At 36.4% G+C, this 20728-nt stretch overlaps 2 protein-coding genes across 2 annotated transcripts; both read right to left on the bottom strand.

Moving 5' to 3' along the window:
* Positions 1-279: 279 nt before the first annotated feature.
* On the bottom strand, positions 280-4110 carry LOC145010834 (uncharacterized). Its single transcript, XM_078969384.1, has 4 exons — positions 3512-4110; positions 2719-3204; positions 1293-1799; positions 280-685 (listed from the first exon to the last, which is right to left on the bottom strand). The coding sequence occupies exons 1-4, from the start codon at positions 4007-4009 to the stop codon at positions 602-604; spliced, it is 1575 nt and encodes a 524-aa protein (XP_078825510.1). The 5' UTR covers positions 4010-4110; the 3' UTR covers positions 280-601.
* Positions 4111-11917: 7807 nt separating this feature from the next.
* On the bottom strand, positions 11918-16181 carry SYN1 (Rad21/Rec8-like family protein). Its single transcript, XM_078968104.1, has 20 exons — positions 16059-16181; positions 15824-15892; positions 15670-15728; positions 15556-15600; positions 15445-15464; positions 15285-15361; positions 15079-15199; positions 14904-14979; positions 14746-14824; positions 14535-14650; positions 14401-14465; positions 14155-14331; positions 13770-13932; positions 13521-13603; positions 13236-13431; positions 12752-12818; positions 12531-12661; positions 12362-12455; positions 12141-12253; positions 11918-12035 (listed from the first exon to the last, which is right to left on the bottom strand). The coding sequence occupies exons 1-20, from the start codon at positions 16109-16111 to the stop codon at positions 11953-11955; spliced, it is 1887 nt and encodes a 628-aa protein (XP_078824230.1). The 5' UTR covers positions 16112-16181; the 3' UTR covers positions 11918-11952.
* Between the last annotated feature and the right edge of the window lie 4547 nt (positions 16182-20728).

Raw genomic sequence — 20728 nt, 5'->3', positions numbered from 1 at the left:
AAACGGGGTGAGGGTGAGTGTGGGTCTGGTTGGGTGGGTGAGGGTCCGCTAATATCAAATCAGTTAGATCGCTGTGTCCCCACTTGGATCACCTTTTAATCTCATATCATATACCATGACTCATGAGTGTCTTTCACGCGCTGATACTCCCTCTCAATCAAACAGCTGGGCCCACACCACACACACCCCCAAAGATCTCAAATCAATCAAACGCCTTGCCTTACCTTACCTTTGAATCAAAATTAATCGTCTGCGCATCGAATCGCAACACACAACACATTACACACCCACCCAATAATTCCAACTTCATTCACTATCTTTCGTGTAATTTCTAAACAACCAGAAATACACTCACACTCGCATATCTCTGAATTCCAAAACAAATTCTTAACAACATCAACAGATGAGTTTGAGATATAACAAACACCATTCAAACAAAGCAGCATGTCAATTGTCATATAAACTGAGATGAGATTATTAATTTTCTGTAGTTTTTTTTTCAAAATTACAAGAACCCTTCACTTCACCAGATGACAGCGGTGGAGTGCCTAATGGCTTGTTTGTTGTGAAGTTGAGATGAAACCAGCCCAGGATCAGAATCCTATAATGGTGAAGAAAAGCTAAATTGGACACCAGTCTTTGCTCGATCATGTTCATGTTGTCTCACTATGTAGCAGTAGTTCACCTAAATAAAGTAGTAAACAATCAACATTAATAGTAATGCTCCTACAAAAGATAGAAGAAATGCAGTTTCATTGATCCCTTTGTTTATTATATCATCCCATTCCCATTCCCATCCCTACTTGTATTTCTTCCCACTTTAAAAAATCATAGCTTATCTATAATCAGGTTTTGTTTTTTTTTTCCTCCATTAAGTCATGTATGGATAAAGTAGCTGAAAATAGATGATGAAGTCTGTCAGGATAAAAAGCGTTACACATACACATACTGACATACACATACATAAATGAGGGTCCTATTTCTTTTGTTTCTTTTCTAGAGTCTAGACCCAATAAAGAATAAATGACCATTCTATCCTTGCATTCCAACAAAAAAACTTCACAATATTAATCAATTTTAACGTGTGAGAGAAAAAAGAAGAAGGGCTGGTTATTTAATAAATTAAGCAAGTTATTATTTTTTTGGCTTTAACCCATTAAGCCATTCTACTATAGTTTGTTGTCCAAATCAAGTGTTTAACCCATTAAACTTATTAAGTTAAAAAGAAAGTATAATGCCCTAATTTGAAAGTACGCAGCCCTGATTAAAAAAAAGGAGGGGAAGGGACTAACCTCCATGCGAAACAATTTAGTTGGTACAATAAGCCCAAAGCCCGCAGAGGTACGGAAGGAGTCGCGGTATTTTTGGAAGGAAAAGTCACGAAATGAATTTTCAGTTAATTTGGTTAGACTTCCAGCACAAGCAAACGCATGTGCATGAATATTAGAATCCCTCAACACCTTCAAAGGGAGATCAAAAGAAAGGTCTGCAAAGCCAGTAAAAGCAAGGTCTCCACCAACAAAATCTCTTTCAGAATTTGTATCTTCGGAGTTTTTTGTTTTGAATTGGCGTTTTGGTTCACTTGGGCCTAATCCCCTGGTTTTGAAGCCCAATAAGGATGTGGGCCCACCCAATGAGCAAACGGGAGAGGAGTTCCCACCTAAGAAGAATCGATCGGGTAAAGATGTGGGTCTGTTCAGGAATTCACTTCCCCATGGGAAAACTACACCACCAGCAACTCCAAAGTTGAGAGCAGCTCGTGCAAAACCCAAAGGTAAAGCATATCGAAGATCAAATTCCTATTAAAAATAATCAGAAAGAATATCAGAATCAGTGTGTTTATTAGAATCATAGCCTAGGTATTCAATTTGTTTAACAACATGCAGATAATTTTATAGTACAGCACGTGACTATAGTGAAATCATGAGGTAACATTAGGATGTCATAAACATCAAACTCAACAGTTAATGTTGCTTTTCCTGTTGTTTCTTTTTCTTTTCTCATTAAGTCCTGTATGGATAAAGTGGCTCAATGGGGTGCTAATGTTTGTCTGGATAAATGTGGTATGTAATGCATGTTTCTTTTCTTTTCTAGACTGAATAAACCTAATCGTTGAACGGGACTAAATGATCATTTTACATTTTTACCTTTACATTCCAACAAACAATTTTCACAATATTCATCAAATTTTAACAGCAATCATCGACATTAACGTGAGAGGAGTTAGATGGAAAAAAATAAGGACAAATAGGTAAAGGGTTGGTGTCTTAATATATTAAGCCAGGTTTTTTTTTTTTGGCTTAAGTAAAAAAGAACCAACAATGCATAGATGTCCATATTAAGTGCTTAAATTCATAGAGCTCATAAGTAAAAAGAAACATCCCCTTACAACTTGCAACGTTTCAATCTGAGTAACAAATCGGTTCAAAGCTAGAATCCTTAGGATAACAACGACCCTAATTTTCGAGCTCCTTTGAGATACCTAAAGATCCTTTTGACATCAGACATGTATGTCTCTTTTTGATCAGACTAATATCTAGCACATAGACATGTTTGCAAACATTACGATTATAGCTATTAATTTCTAACTACACTTATTTATTTATTTTGTGTTCCGGGAATGAAGCTGGGGAATCTTGATTATATGTAAAAGCATCTTATTTCACATGTAAAACGGGTCAAAGGTAACTGAAAATTTGGAAGAAGATGAGGACATACCTGGCGTACAAAACGCAAGCTGCGATAATCAGGAAAAATGCCTCCAAGTTGAGAAGAAGAAACAAAAGCAAACCCTCTAGTGGGTCTAAGAGGTGAATTCCTCCTATCAATCTTAAAAGTATACTTCAAATGTGATAGTAAACCGTGTCCAAGTTGCCTTCTTATTGACTCAGAAGCCATTTGTGATGGGTCGGTCAACGTGCGCCAAGAAAGATTATATGCTAAATCATGGTGCTTGGTTGAAAGCAGGCCAAGTGATAGGCCGAGTGCTTGCTCTTTATAAGAGGAGAATTTGAGCCAATCTTGAGAAAGAAGGGATACACGAGCCATAACAGGAGTGAACAATCTCATGAATCTTGGCAAAGAGATGCCAACACTAGCTTCTGATGTTTGGTCCCACCCATAAGATAAAGAACCATCCCACAAATCTCCATATCCAAATAAGTTTTTGAGTTTAAGTGATCCTTCAAGTGACCAAGATCTAGCCTACAGAAGCAAGTGATGAAATATGTTATATGAAAAATGAAATGCATCTTTAACAGAAGAAAAAACCCTTGGTCCTTGGCCTCATGAACAATTACTACATCCTACAAAAGTAAGTCAATATTGAAAACCTTGATGATCAAAGTTAGTATCATAAATGACTGAATGCCACACGATGGAAACTGTAAATGATTGTATAAACATAGATAGCAATCAAAAACACTTATCATCAACAAAATGATCAATATATTACTCCAAACACCGTAACATTATATAACTGCAAAGTCGGAAAATAAACGGAAACTAGTACCTCAGGCTTCGTGAAAATGCCAATATCACCAGTGAGAGGGTTTTTGGACTCAACAACTTTAACAATCACATTAGAAGTCCCAGGCAATTCAGGCGGTCCTGAATCAAGCGTGATATTTACGGAATCAAATATATCGAGCTTTTGAAGCCTGGCATTCGCAATAGTCGCCGCCTGAAGCAGCTCTTGGACTGATGTGGCGGTTTTTAGGGCTCCGATTTCAGCTTCGATTAACGATTCTTTAGTCTTTATGTTTCCTTTGATCAACACATCATGGACTCTCAATGGAACTCTCTCAGAAGAAATCCGATGAAAGACTCCTTCCATTCTTGCTCTTTCGGCTCGCATTCTAGATTCCGATGTTACTGGTGGTTCTTCTTCCTCGTCTTCCTCATCTTCATCCTCATCAAAATCTTCTTCTTCCTCGTCCTCTCCATTTGATGATTCTTCCTCGTCTTCATCTACTTCTGAAACTGGATTTTCATTTTCGTCTTTCACCATTTCCGATTTCGCTGTTCTGTGTGTTGTTCGTTTGATGCAGTCCAAAGCTGGGACAGATGAGAGAGGTTAGACGTCGAAGCCAAAGGCACAGTGATCAATCGATGTGCCTTGCTGCTCCTTCGGTTTTCATCCAATTTGGGCCGCTGGGCTAGGCTAACCGCTAACCTAAAAATGATAATTGGACTAGACTAAGTGGGCCTACAAATAAAGGGATCCTACATTTTATTTTAGAATAAACAAAGTCATTTATGGTTTTTTTTATCTAAAGTAGGGATGAATAGTTTGTTCCAAATCTCGATCCCGTACTAGTACCGTATTGGAATCGGTACCGAACTGTACCGAATTTAAAAATACGGTACGGTACTTGGTACTCCAAATACATGGAATTCAGGAATCGGTATCGCCGGTACCAGTACTAGTATCGAGTACCGATAACATTCCTGGTACCGGTACCGGTGATGTTAATTCGGTTCGATACTCGGGATTAACTTTTGATCAAATTCGGTATCCGGAAAATAATGGGACGGATCGATACCGGTTATGTCCCACGTTCATCCTTAATCTAAAGTGTAAGGCATTGCGTCTTCTTTAACTAACACGTAACATAACAACATATAAATCAGCCAGCCTTCATCTTGGTTTATAACAAAGTAGACAAATGCTCGTTTGTTGCGCAAAAACATCTATATAGCTGAAATTTTTACAAATATATATATATTTTTAAATAAAACAATAATAATGTTAAATTTGATATTATAATTCGTATGCTAAGTTGATATAATATATTAATTATTTTGAATTATATGATAATATATATACATATATTAAAACTGCATAATCTTAATCTTTTGAATGACCTTTACCCATGAGTTACTCATGAATAAAATTAAATATAATATATGGTTTAATGTTATTTATAGTTGTTGTTGTTGTTGTTAATTATTATTTTTAAATTTATTTGCTTAACGTTTGAATTTATATCATCGTAATTATTTAAATATCAAACGTTTTTTTTTTAAAGGTAACAATATAATCATTTATATAGAGTTATTTTTAACTATTGTTATTGTAAGTTATTTGAAACTACTTATTTGAAAACTTTTAACGATTATAAAAATATCTTTAGGAAATATTTTAGTTAAATTAATATTATAATTTAGTTTTTTCATTTAGCACTATAATTTATCACTTTTAATTATTCATATAATATTCTTTGGATTTTTTAAGTGGAACTAAAATTTATATTAAAGTTGACCGGGTAATGTTATATTTAAATTAACAATTTAAGTATTTTGTTCAAACATTTCAAAAGTTGTAGCTTTTAACTGATAATGGTTTACATATATCAACATATTAAATCTAATAAATTAAGTATAATATGCTAACAGTTAAAGACATAACTTAATAAGTAGAAGTAAAAAGTATGGTTTTAATATTGAAATTTAGTTTATTTATGATTACACTTTAGGTTTGATACTTATTTAACATTATTAACCAACTTATAATCATTATTAGAAAGACATTACAATTTATTAGAAAGTCATGAAAGTTTCAATTGAATGTGGTGAAAGAAAAAATGTTTCCTTTATAATACAAATTATACTTGTCTTCAGATCCTTTATAGTACACAATATAATTTTATTTGTGTTAGTTAATCACTTAATCTGACGATTTCATAGTGCAAATGATTTAAATTTACGACTACCTTTTTAACCTTTTAAATTGGTTATCTCATCTTTGGATTTGTTAGCACAACAATTTTTGTTAATGAATTAAAAAAAAAACACGATACATTCTCATATTTTAAAGTTTGCAAATTTGAAAACTCAAACACCCCAGGCCTCAATCAAGGTTGGTTGATTTGTTATGTTGATCCGAATTGTTACGGTTGACACAAGGTCTAATACTTTAGTGCAAAAGATCGAGAATATCAAAGAGTTTCACTTGTAATTACTAAAGAATCTTGCAAGTCATGTATAAATTTTTTTTTAAGCATCTATGGTAGAAATTACGTAACACAAAACAGAGAGAGAGAGAGAGAGAGAGAGAGAGAGAGAGAGAGAGAGAGTATTAGCCTAGCTTATATTTATGTAAATTATTAGATTTATTGTATACTTGAGGGGTGTATATTGTATCATTTTTCTAGTATTTAGATAACTCCCATGCCTATTGGGGTGGTATTCCATTCATTACATGGTATCAGAGCCCTTCAACCCCTCCATTCCTCATAACCGACTCCTCCATTGTTTCCGGCGATCTCACCATGGCCGGCTCCTCTAATGACTCTACCCTCCCGATGAACACCCTCATTCATCTCATCACCATTCGTCTCTCTTCTTCCAATTATCTTTTGTGGGTAAATCAAATGGTTCCCCTCCTAAATTATCAACATCTCCTTGCACATGTCGATGGCTCCTCGGAAGCTCCACCCACTCATCATACCGTGGACGCCAAGCAAGTTGAGAATCCGGCTTTGCAGAATGGCAAGCCGCCGATCAACGCACGGTTCTTCTCCTCCAAGCCTCCCTCACGGAGGAAGCTTTTTCTGAAATCGTGGGTCTTTCCTCCGCCCGCGCCATCTGGACTGCTCTCGAATCCGCTTATGGAAACTCCTCCATGAACGGGTTCAAAATCTACGCGACCAACTTCGGCTTCTCTCCAAGGGTGACTCTCCCGTTTCTGATTATGGTCGCAAGTTCAAGGCCATTTGTGACCAACTAGCGGCTATTGGTCAAGCCGTTGATGAATCCGACAAATGTCATTGGTTTTTATGTAGCCTCGACGACAGTTTTGAAGCTTTTTCCATTGGGGTTCGCACCTCGCGTATCACTCACTCATTACGGGATCTCCTTGCGCAAGCCGAAAGCCATGAATTGTTCATCAAATCGATCCATGGGCAGCCCACCCCTGCTGTCGCCTTTTCCGCTGTTTCAGCGACTAGCGGGGCTGCTCCCGCGTTTTCTGTTGGCCGGGGTCGTGGTGGTGGCTCCGGTGGTCGTGGTGCTTTTCGTGGCGGTCGTGGTCGCGACCGTTGGCCTCCTCATTGCTAACTATGTAGACTAAATGGGCATTTTGCTAGTGCTTGCACTCGACTTTCCACTTTTGCTTCTAACTCTATTCCAAATGAAAGGGACTTGACGAAGGCGTTTTTAGCGAATTGTCGCGTCACTACACCCGCTCCGGATTGGTATGTTGACTCCGGGGCCTCGGACCATATGGTCTCCTCCTCGGGCTCGGTCACTCAATCCAAGCCTTTCCATGGCGACGGTTCGGTTCATTTTGGTAATGGTACAACTCTTCCAATTACCTCTATTGGGACTTCTACTCTCACAAATCGTATTAAATTGCGAGATGTTTTAGTTGTCCCAAAACTTACTGAAAATTTATTATCTGTTAGCAAGTTGACTTCTGATAATGATGTCGATGTCCTTTTCTCAAAAAATTCATGTTCTATTCAGGATCCGGTCACGAAGAAAATTCTAGCACAAGGAAGGCATGACCGCGGGCTCTATGTTCTCCCCCAATAAACCGGTGTCTTGTTCGTTGTTTGCTACTAAACGTCCCACCGCATCTTTTAAATTATGGCACTCCCGTTTAGGGCACGTGAATTTTGATGTTATTTCTAAATTGAATAAAGATGGTCATGTAATGGTTTCTTCTATTTTACCAAAACCCGTTGTATGTTCTCCTTGTCAACTTGCCAAGTCTCATCGTATGCCCTTTGAGATTAATGACCAACGTGCCTCAAAGGTCTTGGATTTAATTCATTGTGACCTTTGGGGTCCATCTCCTGTTGTTTCGGTTGCCTCCTATCGATATTATGTTACATTTGTGGATGACTTTTCGCGTTTCACGTGGTTCTATCCACTTAAAAATAAATCCTATTTTTATGGAGTTTTTGCGACATTTATGGCCTTTGTTGAGACACAATTTTCTACAAAAATCAAGACTTTTCAAACTGATGGGGGTACGGAATTTTTAAACAATAAAGTAAAGGCTTTGTTACAAAGCCATGACATTTTTCACCGTATCTCTTGCCCTTACATGCCTTAACAAAATGGGCGGGTCGAACGTAAACACCGCCATATTGTGGAAATGGGCCTTGCTATGATGTTTCATGCCTATCTTCCAGTCTCTTATTGGATGCATGCTTTTAGTACCGCGGTGCACATAATTAATCGTCTTCCCACTAAAGTGTTGGCCATGCGCTCTCCATTTGAGGTTTTATTTGATCGCGCCCCCATTTATGCCAAATTTCGTATTCTAGGTTGTGGGGTTTATCCATATTTGCGGGACTATGCGGATCATAAACTATCACCACGGAGCATTCCGTGTGTTTTTATTGGGCATCACTCGCAATACAAGGGGTTTCTTTGTCTCGATCCGGTTTCTAATCGTGTGTTTGTCACCCGCCATGCCCGGTTTGATGAATCCTGTTTTCCGTTTCGAGACACACATACTACCGCCCACATTGGGTCTCTTCTGCTGCAGTCCTTTGTCGTTGGTTCCGACCCCGTCGACCCCGTGGTTCCTCCTGCCGTTGTTCCTGCTCCTCCTCCCAAGGTCTCCAGCCCGACTACTTCGCACCCCTACACCGTGTGCACTGATCCGGTATCGCCCCAGACGCCGACAGCTTTCCCGTCTGATTCCGACTCGTCGCAGGGTGCCGCCTCTGATCCATCATCCGCCTCTGATGCTTCGCCGTCTGGGTCTGACTCCGATCCTGATACTGGTGTTGAATCAGGCCCTGATTCCGAGTCAGATTCTCCTCCGTCGCCTCGCATGCCACCTCCCTCTCATCCGATGACCACACGGGCGAAATCTGGGATCTTCAAGCCGCGTTACTGGGTTGATTTGGTACACTTACATTCTCACTCTTTGTTTACGCAGGTTTTTTCTGCCCCGGTGCCTTCGTCTTATGCGGATGCCTTGTGTATTTCTCATTGGCGTGATGCCATGCATGCCGAGGTTGCGGCTCTTCATCAAAATAAGACGTGGACTCTCGTTCCTCGTCCGTCTCATGCCAATATTGTCGGTTGCCAGTGGTTGTTTCGCACCAAGTATCGTGCGGATGGGAAGGTTGAGCGCCACAAAGCTCGCCTTGTTACGCAAGGATTTAGTCAAGTTCCGGGTCTTGATTTCTCTCATACGCTTAGTCCGGTGGTCAAGGCGGCTACCGTTCGTGTTTTTATTACTCTTGTCGTTGTTAATGGTTGGCGGTTGCGCCAACTCGATGTGAACAATGCCTTCCTTCACGGCACCTTGGATGACACGGTGTTCATGCACCAACCCCGGGCTTTGCGGATGCTTGCCATCCCGACTATGTGTGCAAACTTAATAAAGCTATTTATGGTCTAAAACAGGCACCGCGTGCATGGTTTCATCGTCTCAGTTCGTTTTTAGTTCAACATGGTTTTACTTGTAGCCGAGCTGATCCGTCTCTATTTGTGTTTCGCCGAGACTCCTGCATTATTTATTTGTTGGTCTATGTTGATGACTTGATTGTCACGGGCTCCGATGATGCTATCATATCCTCGTTTATTTCTCGTCTTCATGCTGAGTTTCGTATTAAAGATCTTGGGCGGCTAAATTACTTTCTTGGCCTCGAAGCTGTGCATCATTCTAGTGGCCTGTTTCTGTGTCAGGCCAAGTATGCTCATGACATTGTCTCACGTACCGGTCTTCTTCATGCCAAACCGGTGCTTACTCCTCTTGCTGCCAATACCGTTTTGGTTCGTGACGGTCCTGCCTTTGCCGATCCCACCCTCTTCCGCTCGTTGGTTGGCGCTTTGCAATATTTGATCATTACTCGCCCCGACATTTCCTATGCGGTTAACTAACTTAGCCAGTTTCTTGCTGCTCCGACCGAGGCTCATTTTCAGGCGGTCAAACGCCTTATTCGCTATGTCAAGTGTACTCTATCGTTTGGCCTCACCTTCACACGCCCTCGGTCTGTTGCCATTGTTGGTTATTCTGATGCCGATTGGGCCTGGTGTCTTGAAACTCGCCGCTCTACTTATGGGTACTTGATATTCCTGGGGGGTAATCTTGTATCATGGAGTGCTAATAAACAGCCCACAGTTTCCCGCTCCAGTTGTGAGTCTAAATATCGAGCCATGGCGAACACGGCAACTGAAATTATTTGGATTACTCATCTGTTACAAGAGTTATATGCTTTGCCCACCGGTCGCCCTACACTTCTTTGTGATAATCAGAGTGCATTATTTCTCACTCAAAATCCAGTCGCTCACAAACGTGCTAAACACATTGACCTTGACTATCATTTTGTTCGCGAGCTAGTTGCATCCGGAAAACTGGTCACCATGTTTGTTCCTACCAAGCTTCAAGTCGCTGATATCTTCACCAAGAGTCTTCCTCGACCGCAGTTTGAGCAATTTCGTCGCATGTTGCGCCTTGGGTCACCGCCTCTTGCTTGAGGGGGGATATTAACTTAGCTTATATTTATGTAAAGTATTAGATTTATTGTAAGGGTGTATACTGTATCATTTTTCTAGTATTTAGATAACTCTCATGCCTATTGGGGTGGTATTCCATTCATTACAGAGAGAGAGAGAGAGAGAGAGAGAGAGAGAGAGAGAGAGAGAGAGAGAGAGAGAGAGAGAGAGTAATGTAATGTAATGTAATGTAATGTAATGTAATGCACTATAAAAGCAATGACATTTTAGAGGTTCATTGAACTATGTCCAAATATACAATAATTTTTTCGTGTATCTTATTATTTTTCTTATAAGATTTTTGGTATCAAGTTGATTTCGGTTTTCTTTTTTATATTAATATGATGATAAAATGATTAAATGACTGACTTTATATTGATGCTAGTGTTAATTTGAAAAAGTTAAATATATTTTTCATAAGCATTAATTATAATTAATGTTGATTAAATTAAAACATTTGTTTGCGAGTATAGAATATAGACTATGTATTTTAAGGTTAAAACTATTACATCAATCTTCAACATTGGATATGCTTCACTCAAGGAATATTGATCATGTTGCATACATTTCTTTATAGATAAAAATGTATATTTAAAAACATAAAGAAAATATATTAGTACATAAATTTCGTATTATTAATAACTTATAAAGTTGAATATAGCCCATGCCAACAGTATAATTTTTGGTAGGAACATGTAAACATTTATCTAATTAAGTAGGTCAACTAACAAAAAAAATATACTACAAATTATATAATAAAAACGGTCATTATAATAGCTGGGCAAATATATATATATATATATATATATATATATATATATATATATATATATATATATATATATATATATATATATATATATATGGGAAAAGGGAATATACATTACAACCCCATCTAAATTTAGGTACTAAACCTCTTGAAAATACATTGTTTTACTATATAAAGATTACGGTTAATAGATTCACAATTAATACTTCAAGATGTAAATTCAAGATCAACACAATAGGGTTTAGGGTTTAGGGTTTAGGTTTATGGTTTAGGGTTTAGGGTTTAGATTTAGAGTTTAGGGTTTAGATTTAGGGTTTAGGGTTTAGGTTTAAGGTTTAAATTTAGGGTTTAGGGTTTAGGTTTAGGGTTTAGTAATGTTCACTTTGGTAAAGTAATTAACAATAATTGAGGAAAGAAAACAGTAATGGTAAAACGATAATAAAAGAAAGAAATCTTGTGGAGGATGATATATTTACCAAGTGAAACCAAATCGGGTCTATCTAGTATGTTAAAACGACATATTTTGCAGATACATATAGTCCTCATAAACTTAGAATTAATCCTAAGGCTTATTTATTTATTTATTTATTTTTTATTTTTTTATATATATATATATATATCTTTATAGTGCAACTTAAAGTATATTGTTAAACTATATATAATAAAACGAAACATAACAACTGCATAAATTCTTCCAAGTCTCTTTCTCATTCTATCTCTCACATCTTGGCACCTCTGGAAATTAGAATGTCTCCATAAGCAACTCTCTGTTCCACCCTTATGAAACAACGGGTCGCCATAACTGTATGCATGTTCCATAATTCATATATATTACCGATATATATTTAAAAATATATAATTTAAAAAAAAAAAAAAGTATATATGCTTAGGAAGAAAACTAAAATACCACAAGTCTGATAAAATAAACCAGCAGCCGCTTTCCTGTTCAATCCCAATGCAAGCTGGTTAAGTGATTCCGTTTGAGGAGACCCCGGTGCATCAAAATGCATCTTCAGTTGCCTATATATATATACATATCAAAAACATACATATTTTACTTTAATCTATATACTATTAAATTAAATATTAACTGATTATAAAAAACATAATGTATATAGTGTTTATTACATTCGGATAGAGTCAGTTAACTGCTCAACTGGTTGATCAGGTATGGGGTCTTTTTGTGTTTGTGTTGGTCCTGTTCCAGTTTCTACCACCAGATCTGATGAAATTAAACAGATTAGGTGTAAAAATAGTGAGGAGACATTTTAAAAAATAGTTATATACTAGTATTTACCATTTTGGTTTTCTGATAGTTCAGATAGCTTGAAAATTGGATCAGAGTAATTCCCATAGAGCTCCTCTACAACTGGTTCAAGGTTACTCCCACTTCGTCTAGTTGATGAGAAAAGTCTCTTCTTGTTTGACCTGAAAAACTCAAACGGTCAAACCTCACACTTGACTTGTGCCTCTCTATCTCTAACTCTACTTAATTTAAACCATGCTTACGTCACTGACCTTCCAGAGTTGACATCTGAGCCATGTGGTGCAATTTCTGCACTTGGCATGGATCTAACATCGTCACCTGTTGTTAAAATAATAATAATAATAAAAAGATTAATGGGTTAAGCACTTAATCTAGATAAACTATACCTTGATGTTTCTTTTTGACTTAATCTGGACAGAAATGACTTATTGGGTTAAGCCAAACAAAGAAACTGGCTTAATGCATTAAGACACCGATCTTTTACCTATTTGCCCATTTGAAATTAAAGTTGATGAAAATTGTTAAATTTAATTCATTTTGTGAAATTTGTTTTATGGAATATAAAGAGTAAAATGGTCATTTAGTCTTTCCTTCAAACTATTTATCTAGTCCAGAAAAGAAACACAGTTTATGTATACGACATTTTTATGCCTCATTCTGTATTAATAGGAAAAAAAAAAGAATGATGGTATAAAATTACGAATTATAAAGAAAACGTCCATTATATAAATATACCAGAATTTGAAGGTGTAACTGTCCCCCTGTTGACCGCAGATAGACTTACTCCACTGTTGACATGGTTGCTTGTTGACTTTTCCACGGGGATTGGAGGAGGCATCACCTCATTGTTATCCATAATATTTACCCTTATATTCTCTATGGATACCCCCAATGATCCAGATCCAACTTCACCATGGTTATCTTCAAAAGGCTAAAGGTTCATGTTCATCATAAGAAAATTTATGTTAATTATATATCTATTGATTAAATGAATGAAAACTGTTAAATGATTAGGCTTACAGGGCTTATTGGATCATGATAATTGTTTCTTTCTGCGGGTGATGATGATGATGGTGCTGGTGGATGAGGTGGCGAGTTGTTCCCTAAATCCAATAGATGAAATTGTTATATTCATTATTATCATTGTAATAATTAACAAAATATCATAAGTATGTTTTTATATAAGGGTCATTCAGAAAATAACCCCTAAGCTAGCCCACAATTTCCCAAAAACATCATGCTAGAAGTATGTTAATAGAGAATTCATACCTGAAGGAGAATCATGCAAAGGTTGAATGCTTTTTGTCCACAGTTTTAATATTGGAAGAGGATAATAAATATCATTGTTTCCAACCAAGCCACAAACAAGAGAAACTGGTGGTAGATCCATGAGTCTGGCTATCTTTACAGAGTGTGTGTTATTGCGCATGAGCTGTATTGATATTCAGAAGCAGTAGTCAATTATTATTTAAAAAAAAAAAAAAAACATGATTGTGGTAAGTACATTTTTATTATCGGTAAATAATATGTTATTAAGGGTAAAAAATAAAGTACATTTCCCATCTTGGCAGATAGGATAAAGTATGTTGCTATTCTCCACAATTTGCAGTTTATATAAAGATTAGAAGAAAATGTACATGGGTGAAAAACGTACTTTTCTCTTCTGTCCTCTTCTTGAGACAATATCAGAAGTATTCTGAAGCCAAAATTGATACATTGGTCCAGGAATTATAGTTTGTCCATGATCCATTAAAGTAGTTGTGACTCTTCTTGTAGTTCTTCTGGTTGGTTTTCGCCTCTGTGGACTGTTGTGTGGACTGTTGTACTGTGCCTACAACATTTAAACCAACTCATATGTTTAAATGTTATGGTGGAAGTGAATTACTGAATGAATATTTACCTTATCTTCATCAGAAACTTGGGGATTGGGAATTTCTCCTGGATGTTGCTCATGGATCTCATCAGCTACAAAACCTAAAAGTCAGTAACTTTTCTTACACATGACTACAATTGAGACGATAAACTGATACTTACGGTTTTGAATTTGAGGTTCTTGTGGAGGTGGAGAGGGGACAAGAGTATTTGGTATGTCAGTATGATCATGGAAAGCTGAATTCATTTGTGTTTCTTCATCCTCATCGATGTCAAACCTGCACATAAGAATGTTAAAGTTAAATTTACCCATTTAGGTATGCTCATTTTTGTATGTAGAAAGTTCACTTAGCATCAAAACCAAGTAACCTACCTCTCAAAAAGATTGAAGAGACCTGCTTCAGTCTGGTGTGAATCAAATTTGTCACACATTGTGATATCATCGATATTAGCTGAGATCACATATAAATTCGTCAGTAAAGGTTTGAGAAATCTGATAATCTATGATAAATTTTGATGAAGTTAAACGACCTTGATGATGATCCTGAGGGATATCTTTCTTGCCCTGGTTGTGGCTGATGTAGGCTTCATTTATACTGTCAAGTTTCTGCACAAAAGAAAAGGAATAAATCTGTTTTTTGAACTTTGATGTAGAATAGAACGTTAAGGGAGATAGTCATTTTTATCACTCCATTGGACATATTACCATTTCAGTATAAGCACTTCTATGAAACCCTCTTTGTGTTTCTGAGTTAGAAAACTGAAGAGGTTGCTCAATTTCTCCTAGGTCTGTGGGTATGTTATCAGGGAGTGTGACATCTTCATATCTACATAATGTAACAATAAATGGAAATCAAAACTACGAGATTAAAAAAACCAATCATCAATGTGTGAACGGAAATTACGACTTACTTGGCATGAGACTTGCCCTTAGGAAGTATGGTAGGATCTCGAACAGTTTTAACCTTCCATGCTTCATTGATTTCCATCTGGGTAATTCATCTCTTTCAATTTTCATCAAGTACATGGAAAAGCAAAGCGAGAATGTAGACATACGGAATTGAGAGTGTACCAGAAAACGAGTCACATCCTCTGTAAATAAAAAGAATTGGAGTTTAAGAACAATTGCATTTTCTAGCAACACATAATTCAAACAATGAATGAATCAAATCGAAGAGGTTACCATAGAGAATTTTTACTTTGCGCTCGTAGACAATAACAACTCCACCTGAGAATTACGAAAAGCAATTTGAGAAAAATCAATGTCAACAACAAAAATGTCGAATAACCAATTTACCCATGAGAATTCCAGATAATCTGAGAGCCATTGGAACTGATGGATTCAAAATTTCTTCACTGCAATTCAATCAGTGAGATCATCAACTAAAGCGAACTGAAAAACGAAAAAAACTCATGTTATTAATTAGGTACAAAATTAAGTGAATCAATACCAGATGTTGATGATGTTAAGCTTGTCGAGCTTCCTCCTATTGATTTTCGCATGCATTGTTGCCGCCATCCTTAATAAACCAAAAAAACGAGAATGAAATAAAATTAATGACGAGATTCAATCAAATCCCTGCAACTACTCCACTATGGGAATCTGAAAGTTCATTCAACCTCGAATCAATAAACTAAATTATGCTTCACTTAATCGAAAACACATTATTACTATCGATTCCATACCAGATTTGTCCGAGAGGAGCTTTGCGAGCAAGGAGCTGGTGAGAGTAGAACATTTTCTCTGAGTTGGTTGCAGATATGAAAACGAACAGAGAGTTGTTAATGGCGGTCGTTTGCTTATCTGTGTGTGTGTGAAGAGGAAGATCTCACATACAAAGTGAGATTTGAGAGTGAGAGTGTGCATTCGCAATAACGGATTTTAGGCGGGAGGAAGGAAGCATGTGGAAAGAATGTCGTGGTTCCGTTCTAGTGCTACCGTTCACATCATAGTTTTCCATGCTACCCATCTATTAACCTGCCACGTGTACTTTCCCCCTAAATGTATGCTTCGAGTGTTTGTGCGTTGTGCATCGATATACAGCCCAATTATTGGATTTATTAATTTTCGACATCCGTAATAAGTCACAAATAACAATATGGTTGTATATTACTTTAATTCGTTAGATTTTATTATTATTATTATTATTATTATTATTATTATACAATATATTAAATTTCTCTGTTCTTAGCTACAGTGAACATCCACCAGTTTTAGCAAAATTGATCCTTCTTTTAATACATGTCCGTACAATTTTGTCTCTTCTGTGCATCGGGTCATTTTAAGTCATTATTTATATTGTTGTTGGGTTTCTTTTGCTTCCTCACCGTTGCTTGAGTAGGCGTACGTGTCCGCTTCTGATTCTCCACTGTTTGCTTCTCCAATAAAAGTCTTACACAGTTCCACCGTATGTGTCCCTTTTTCGAAGTACCCACCGGGGTTTCTTTAAATCGATCCATTGATGCATTCACCGCCTTCATTTGTTACCGCTTCCACTACTTCAAATCACCGACTGTTTTCTTCTCCTTCTACCATGCCCCTCCTTCTATCTACTCCTAAGGTTCGTTTGGTCTTCGATCGACAAGCTCTCAAGCTTCGGGACCCGGTCTCATGGCGGATCGACCGACCCTTTACCTTCGTTTGTTTGAAGGTTTTCTGACTGGAAGTGCTGAAGAATTTTGTTGGATTTCAGTTCAGTTACGGTAATGTTTTATTCCATATATTGTTTCGGACTTTAATTATAGGTGCGGAAATGGAATTGAAGTTAATTTCATTACAATTTCTGAATTGATTTGGTTCCTTCACACCCTTGGAACAATCGATCTCAAGATTCCAGATTCTATCTTTAGTTAGAGATTCTTGAAACCCGTATTTCCAAAAAAAAGTTCCATAATCGATCCAAATGCTACATTTAGTAGATGGAAAGTTGTGTCGTTCAATCAACTACAGTGGAACCACAAGGTCAATTTTCAATCTTTTGTTTTACAGCCCCATGGGTATGGAAACCTGATTTACTTACAATTTCTGAACTGACTTGGTTCCCTTTCGAATTTCAGTATCAGAATCTAACAATATGTTCGCATCTTCAGCACCATGGCTTCTAAATTCACAATTTATTTAACAATTTTATTCGTTAATCGTTTACATTGTTTTCCATTTGATTTTCGTTCACAAGTATTTTCATACAAAATTTCTATCTTCAGTTAGAGATTCTACCAACCTGTAGCTCCGCAATTGATTCTCACTTCAACTTTTACTTTTTGTTTTGGTTCAATCAGGTATGGGTGTCATCTGATACATGACAACACTGCTATTTGTTTTGGCAACAATGTGGAAGCTTTATAACCATTTGAAAAATGTCCAATTTGGGTTAGCTTTGTGATTTCTTACATTTAAAATCATCAAGGAAATCATAAAAAAAGGCTTTAAGTCTTCATAATAAAGGTTCAGACATTGATGATGACGAAACAGGTACCTTTCATTGCCGTGAACCAACTTCCTTCTGTTCTGATGGAAATGTTGCTGAATTTGGGATTTCTTTTGCAGCTTTTTTCGGGCTTTTCACTTTTCCTAAGATATTCGTTGTAGTTCCAAGCAAAAAAAATTATCTCGGACCTTGAAACAGGTGGCAATGACATCTTTTTTAAGATATTCTTTAACTATTTATGATTTTATCATTAAGGAAGAAGGAATACTACTATTATTTTGGAACATTGCGGTATGTATTTTGTCTATGATTTTCATCAATGGTAGTTTTGTCTTTTAAAATATCTACTAGGTTGAGTGACTTCCTTTTTCTTTTACTTTTGTCTATGCCTTTCATCAAGGGTAGTTTTTTCATTTAAAACATCCGTTCTTTTTTTGTTTTCTTCAAGGTAAGGTTATCGATTTCTATTATTTGAGTCAACTGTCTTATTTTATTTCCTTCTACATATTTGGTCTTTACGTGGTCAAGATGATAAGATTCGAGTTCTTCTTAAGAAGGCAGATCAAGTTAATACTCTACAAGTAAGACCTACTTTCTTTTTATTCTTATACTGAATAAATTGTGTACATAAGACTAAATGACTATTTTGCCCTTAAGATTTAATCATGACATGTGGTTCTTGGGATTTGGCATAAATAAGCAACAACTTATCATGTGGAAACTTTTTTTGGGGGGCTAATTTCCTAATTATTAACCATGTACAAATGTTTGTATGCATTTTATGTTGACACTTCAGATTGTTACTTCTGGAAGAGTTGACTTTCACTTTTTCACTATGTTATACATTTTAGAATAAAGGTCAATAAAGATTTTGTTCCAAGGGTAATTTAGTATTTTGTGATCATTTAGTGTTAGCTGCAATTTCTCAATGGAGTTGAAGGCTTTTTATTTTAATCATTCAGGATCCGATGCAATAATAGTAATGCATTAATAAATATATATTAAGAATGGAAATATTATGGAACTTAAAACCTATAGCAGCTACATTTTCCCATTATAAGTTCGGTTCTATAATGGATGGATATAATTGTTTTAATGAATCATTCATTTATATAGGTCCTTAATGCTTTGTTTAGAATCTATGAATGTGCTCATCGTACCATTTAGGAGCACATCATCGTTTAACTTTCTTGTCTAACTTAATTTCCCTTACCATGCCCCGTTATAGAATTGTAGACACCCAGGTTAACCAAAAAGCTTCAAATGTGAAAACAGGCTGCAACATTAGTGGATTACAGGAAGATGTATCTTATGTAAACAAGGTATTTATAATTTGCTGATGTAGCTTCTACTTTTTATTGTATAATTTCTTTATGTATCTCATCTAACTAACAAATTCATTACAATGCATTTTTTGCTTTTTCTGCATTGGTACACATACATAGAGTAGTAAAGTGATGAAATATGAGAAAGTAACTCACAGGTTTGCTTATGTAATTAACTGTAACACACTTTAGTACATCGCCTGAAAGAACACCTACAAAATCACTTTACTTTGATCATTCCACTACCTTATCACCTTAAATTCGCTCAACTGTCGAATTTAATGTCCACGAGATAAAAGGGAATCACTTTCATATAGTTTTCTATCTTTTTTGTTAAAATAGGACTCTTTTTACTCATACATGTTATGTTACAGAAAAATTTCACAGAACATGCAATTGTAACTTTCTTTCTTTCTTTACTTATTCTATTGATCTTTCCGTCTCCAATGATTGTGTTGAAGTTTCATTTATTTTTTTACTACGCGGGTAACCCTACCTGAAGGAAAACTGAATATTTTCCTGCATAAGTTTTGGATTTGAAGATTGTATAATAAATAAAACCACAAATTAACTACAATAAGAACTACAAGGTGCTACCAAAAAACTGTTAAAAAAGACTGCAGGGTGTCGATATTTAAAAACCCCATTTTTATTTGATCCGATTTGGCGGACGGGTTATGGGTAAACCAATTGAGTTCAAACACCCCCTTACATCCTTTATTTTTCCATCATTTTTTCTAGTAAAGTTATGACCCCATAATCTGTCATGGTAAGTTTCAGATGTTTCGTAGTTTGGAAAAACTAATGTGTCGCACCGCAGATTTAAACATGGAACAAAAAGATTATGAAGATGAAGGACTTCCATCTGGATGGGATAACACATATCAGCTAAAAGAAAAAGTGGAGCATATGCTTACAGCATAACTGTTTCAGCAATTTCAACCGCTGGTGGATTTTGGCATATAGTAAACAAAATAAAGCAATGTACTTTCATTTTAATGTTTCGTTTTCTGTGATTTTGATCATCAAAATACCAATGTACATTCATTTTTTTACTGTGTTTGCAAATGGGCGAATTGTAGAGAATAGCAACATATTTTATCGTGGTTACCAATTAACGTGATGTACTATAGTTGCACACAAAAGAAACACCTTTAAACCCCCGCAACGTAGGGGAACGCATCTAGTTATATATTAAAATTGTATGTCCTTAGCTACAGTAAAGTTGCAAAAGTAGTTTTGGTCCTTTGTTTATTTCCTTATTGTCACTTGTGTCAAATGGGTTTATTTTTATTTTAACCGCTACACTTTTAGTGTTTTTGGGTTTTATCAAATTTCGTTCCTCATCAAATATTGTATGCATCCTCCTCACTCACTATATGGTCAATGGCGGTGGCTGAACTGGCTTACTCACAGGTACGTGCCGAGTTCTCCTTCTCCACCGTTTTCTTCTCCAATGAAATGCTTACATATTACCGTCTCCCTCTTTCTCTTTATTTTTCTCGATTAAAGGCCATTATCCAGAACTCTCTCTATCCCTCTCGCCAAACACCGAGTCCTGCTACATCGGCGAAGAAGAAAAACACAACGATCCTGCAGACCC

This window comes from Lactuca saligna, chromosome 8 (genome assembly GCF_052625555.1).
Source record: "Lactuca saligna cultivar CGN05327 chromosome 8, ASM5262555v1, whole genome shotgun sequence".
In the NCBI taxonomy this organism is placed as follows: domain Eukaryota; kingdom Viridiplantae; phylum Streptophyta; class Magnoliopsida; order Asterales; family Asteraceae; genus Lactuca; species Lactuca saligna.
Note: the sequence above shows the minus strand (reverse complement) of the source record. Positions and strands in the feature narration are given on the sequence as shown.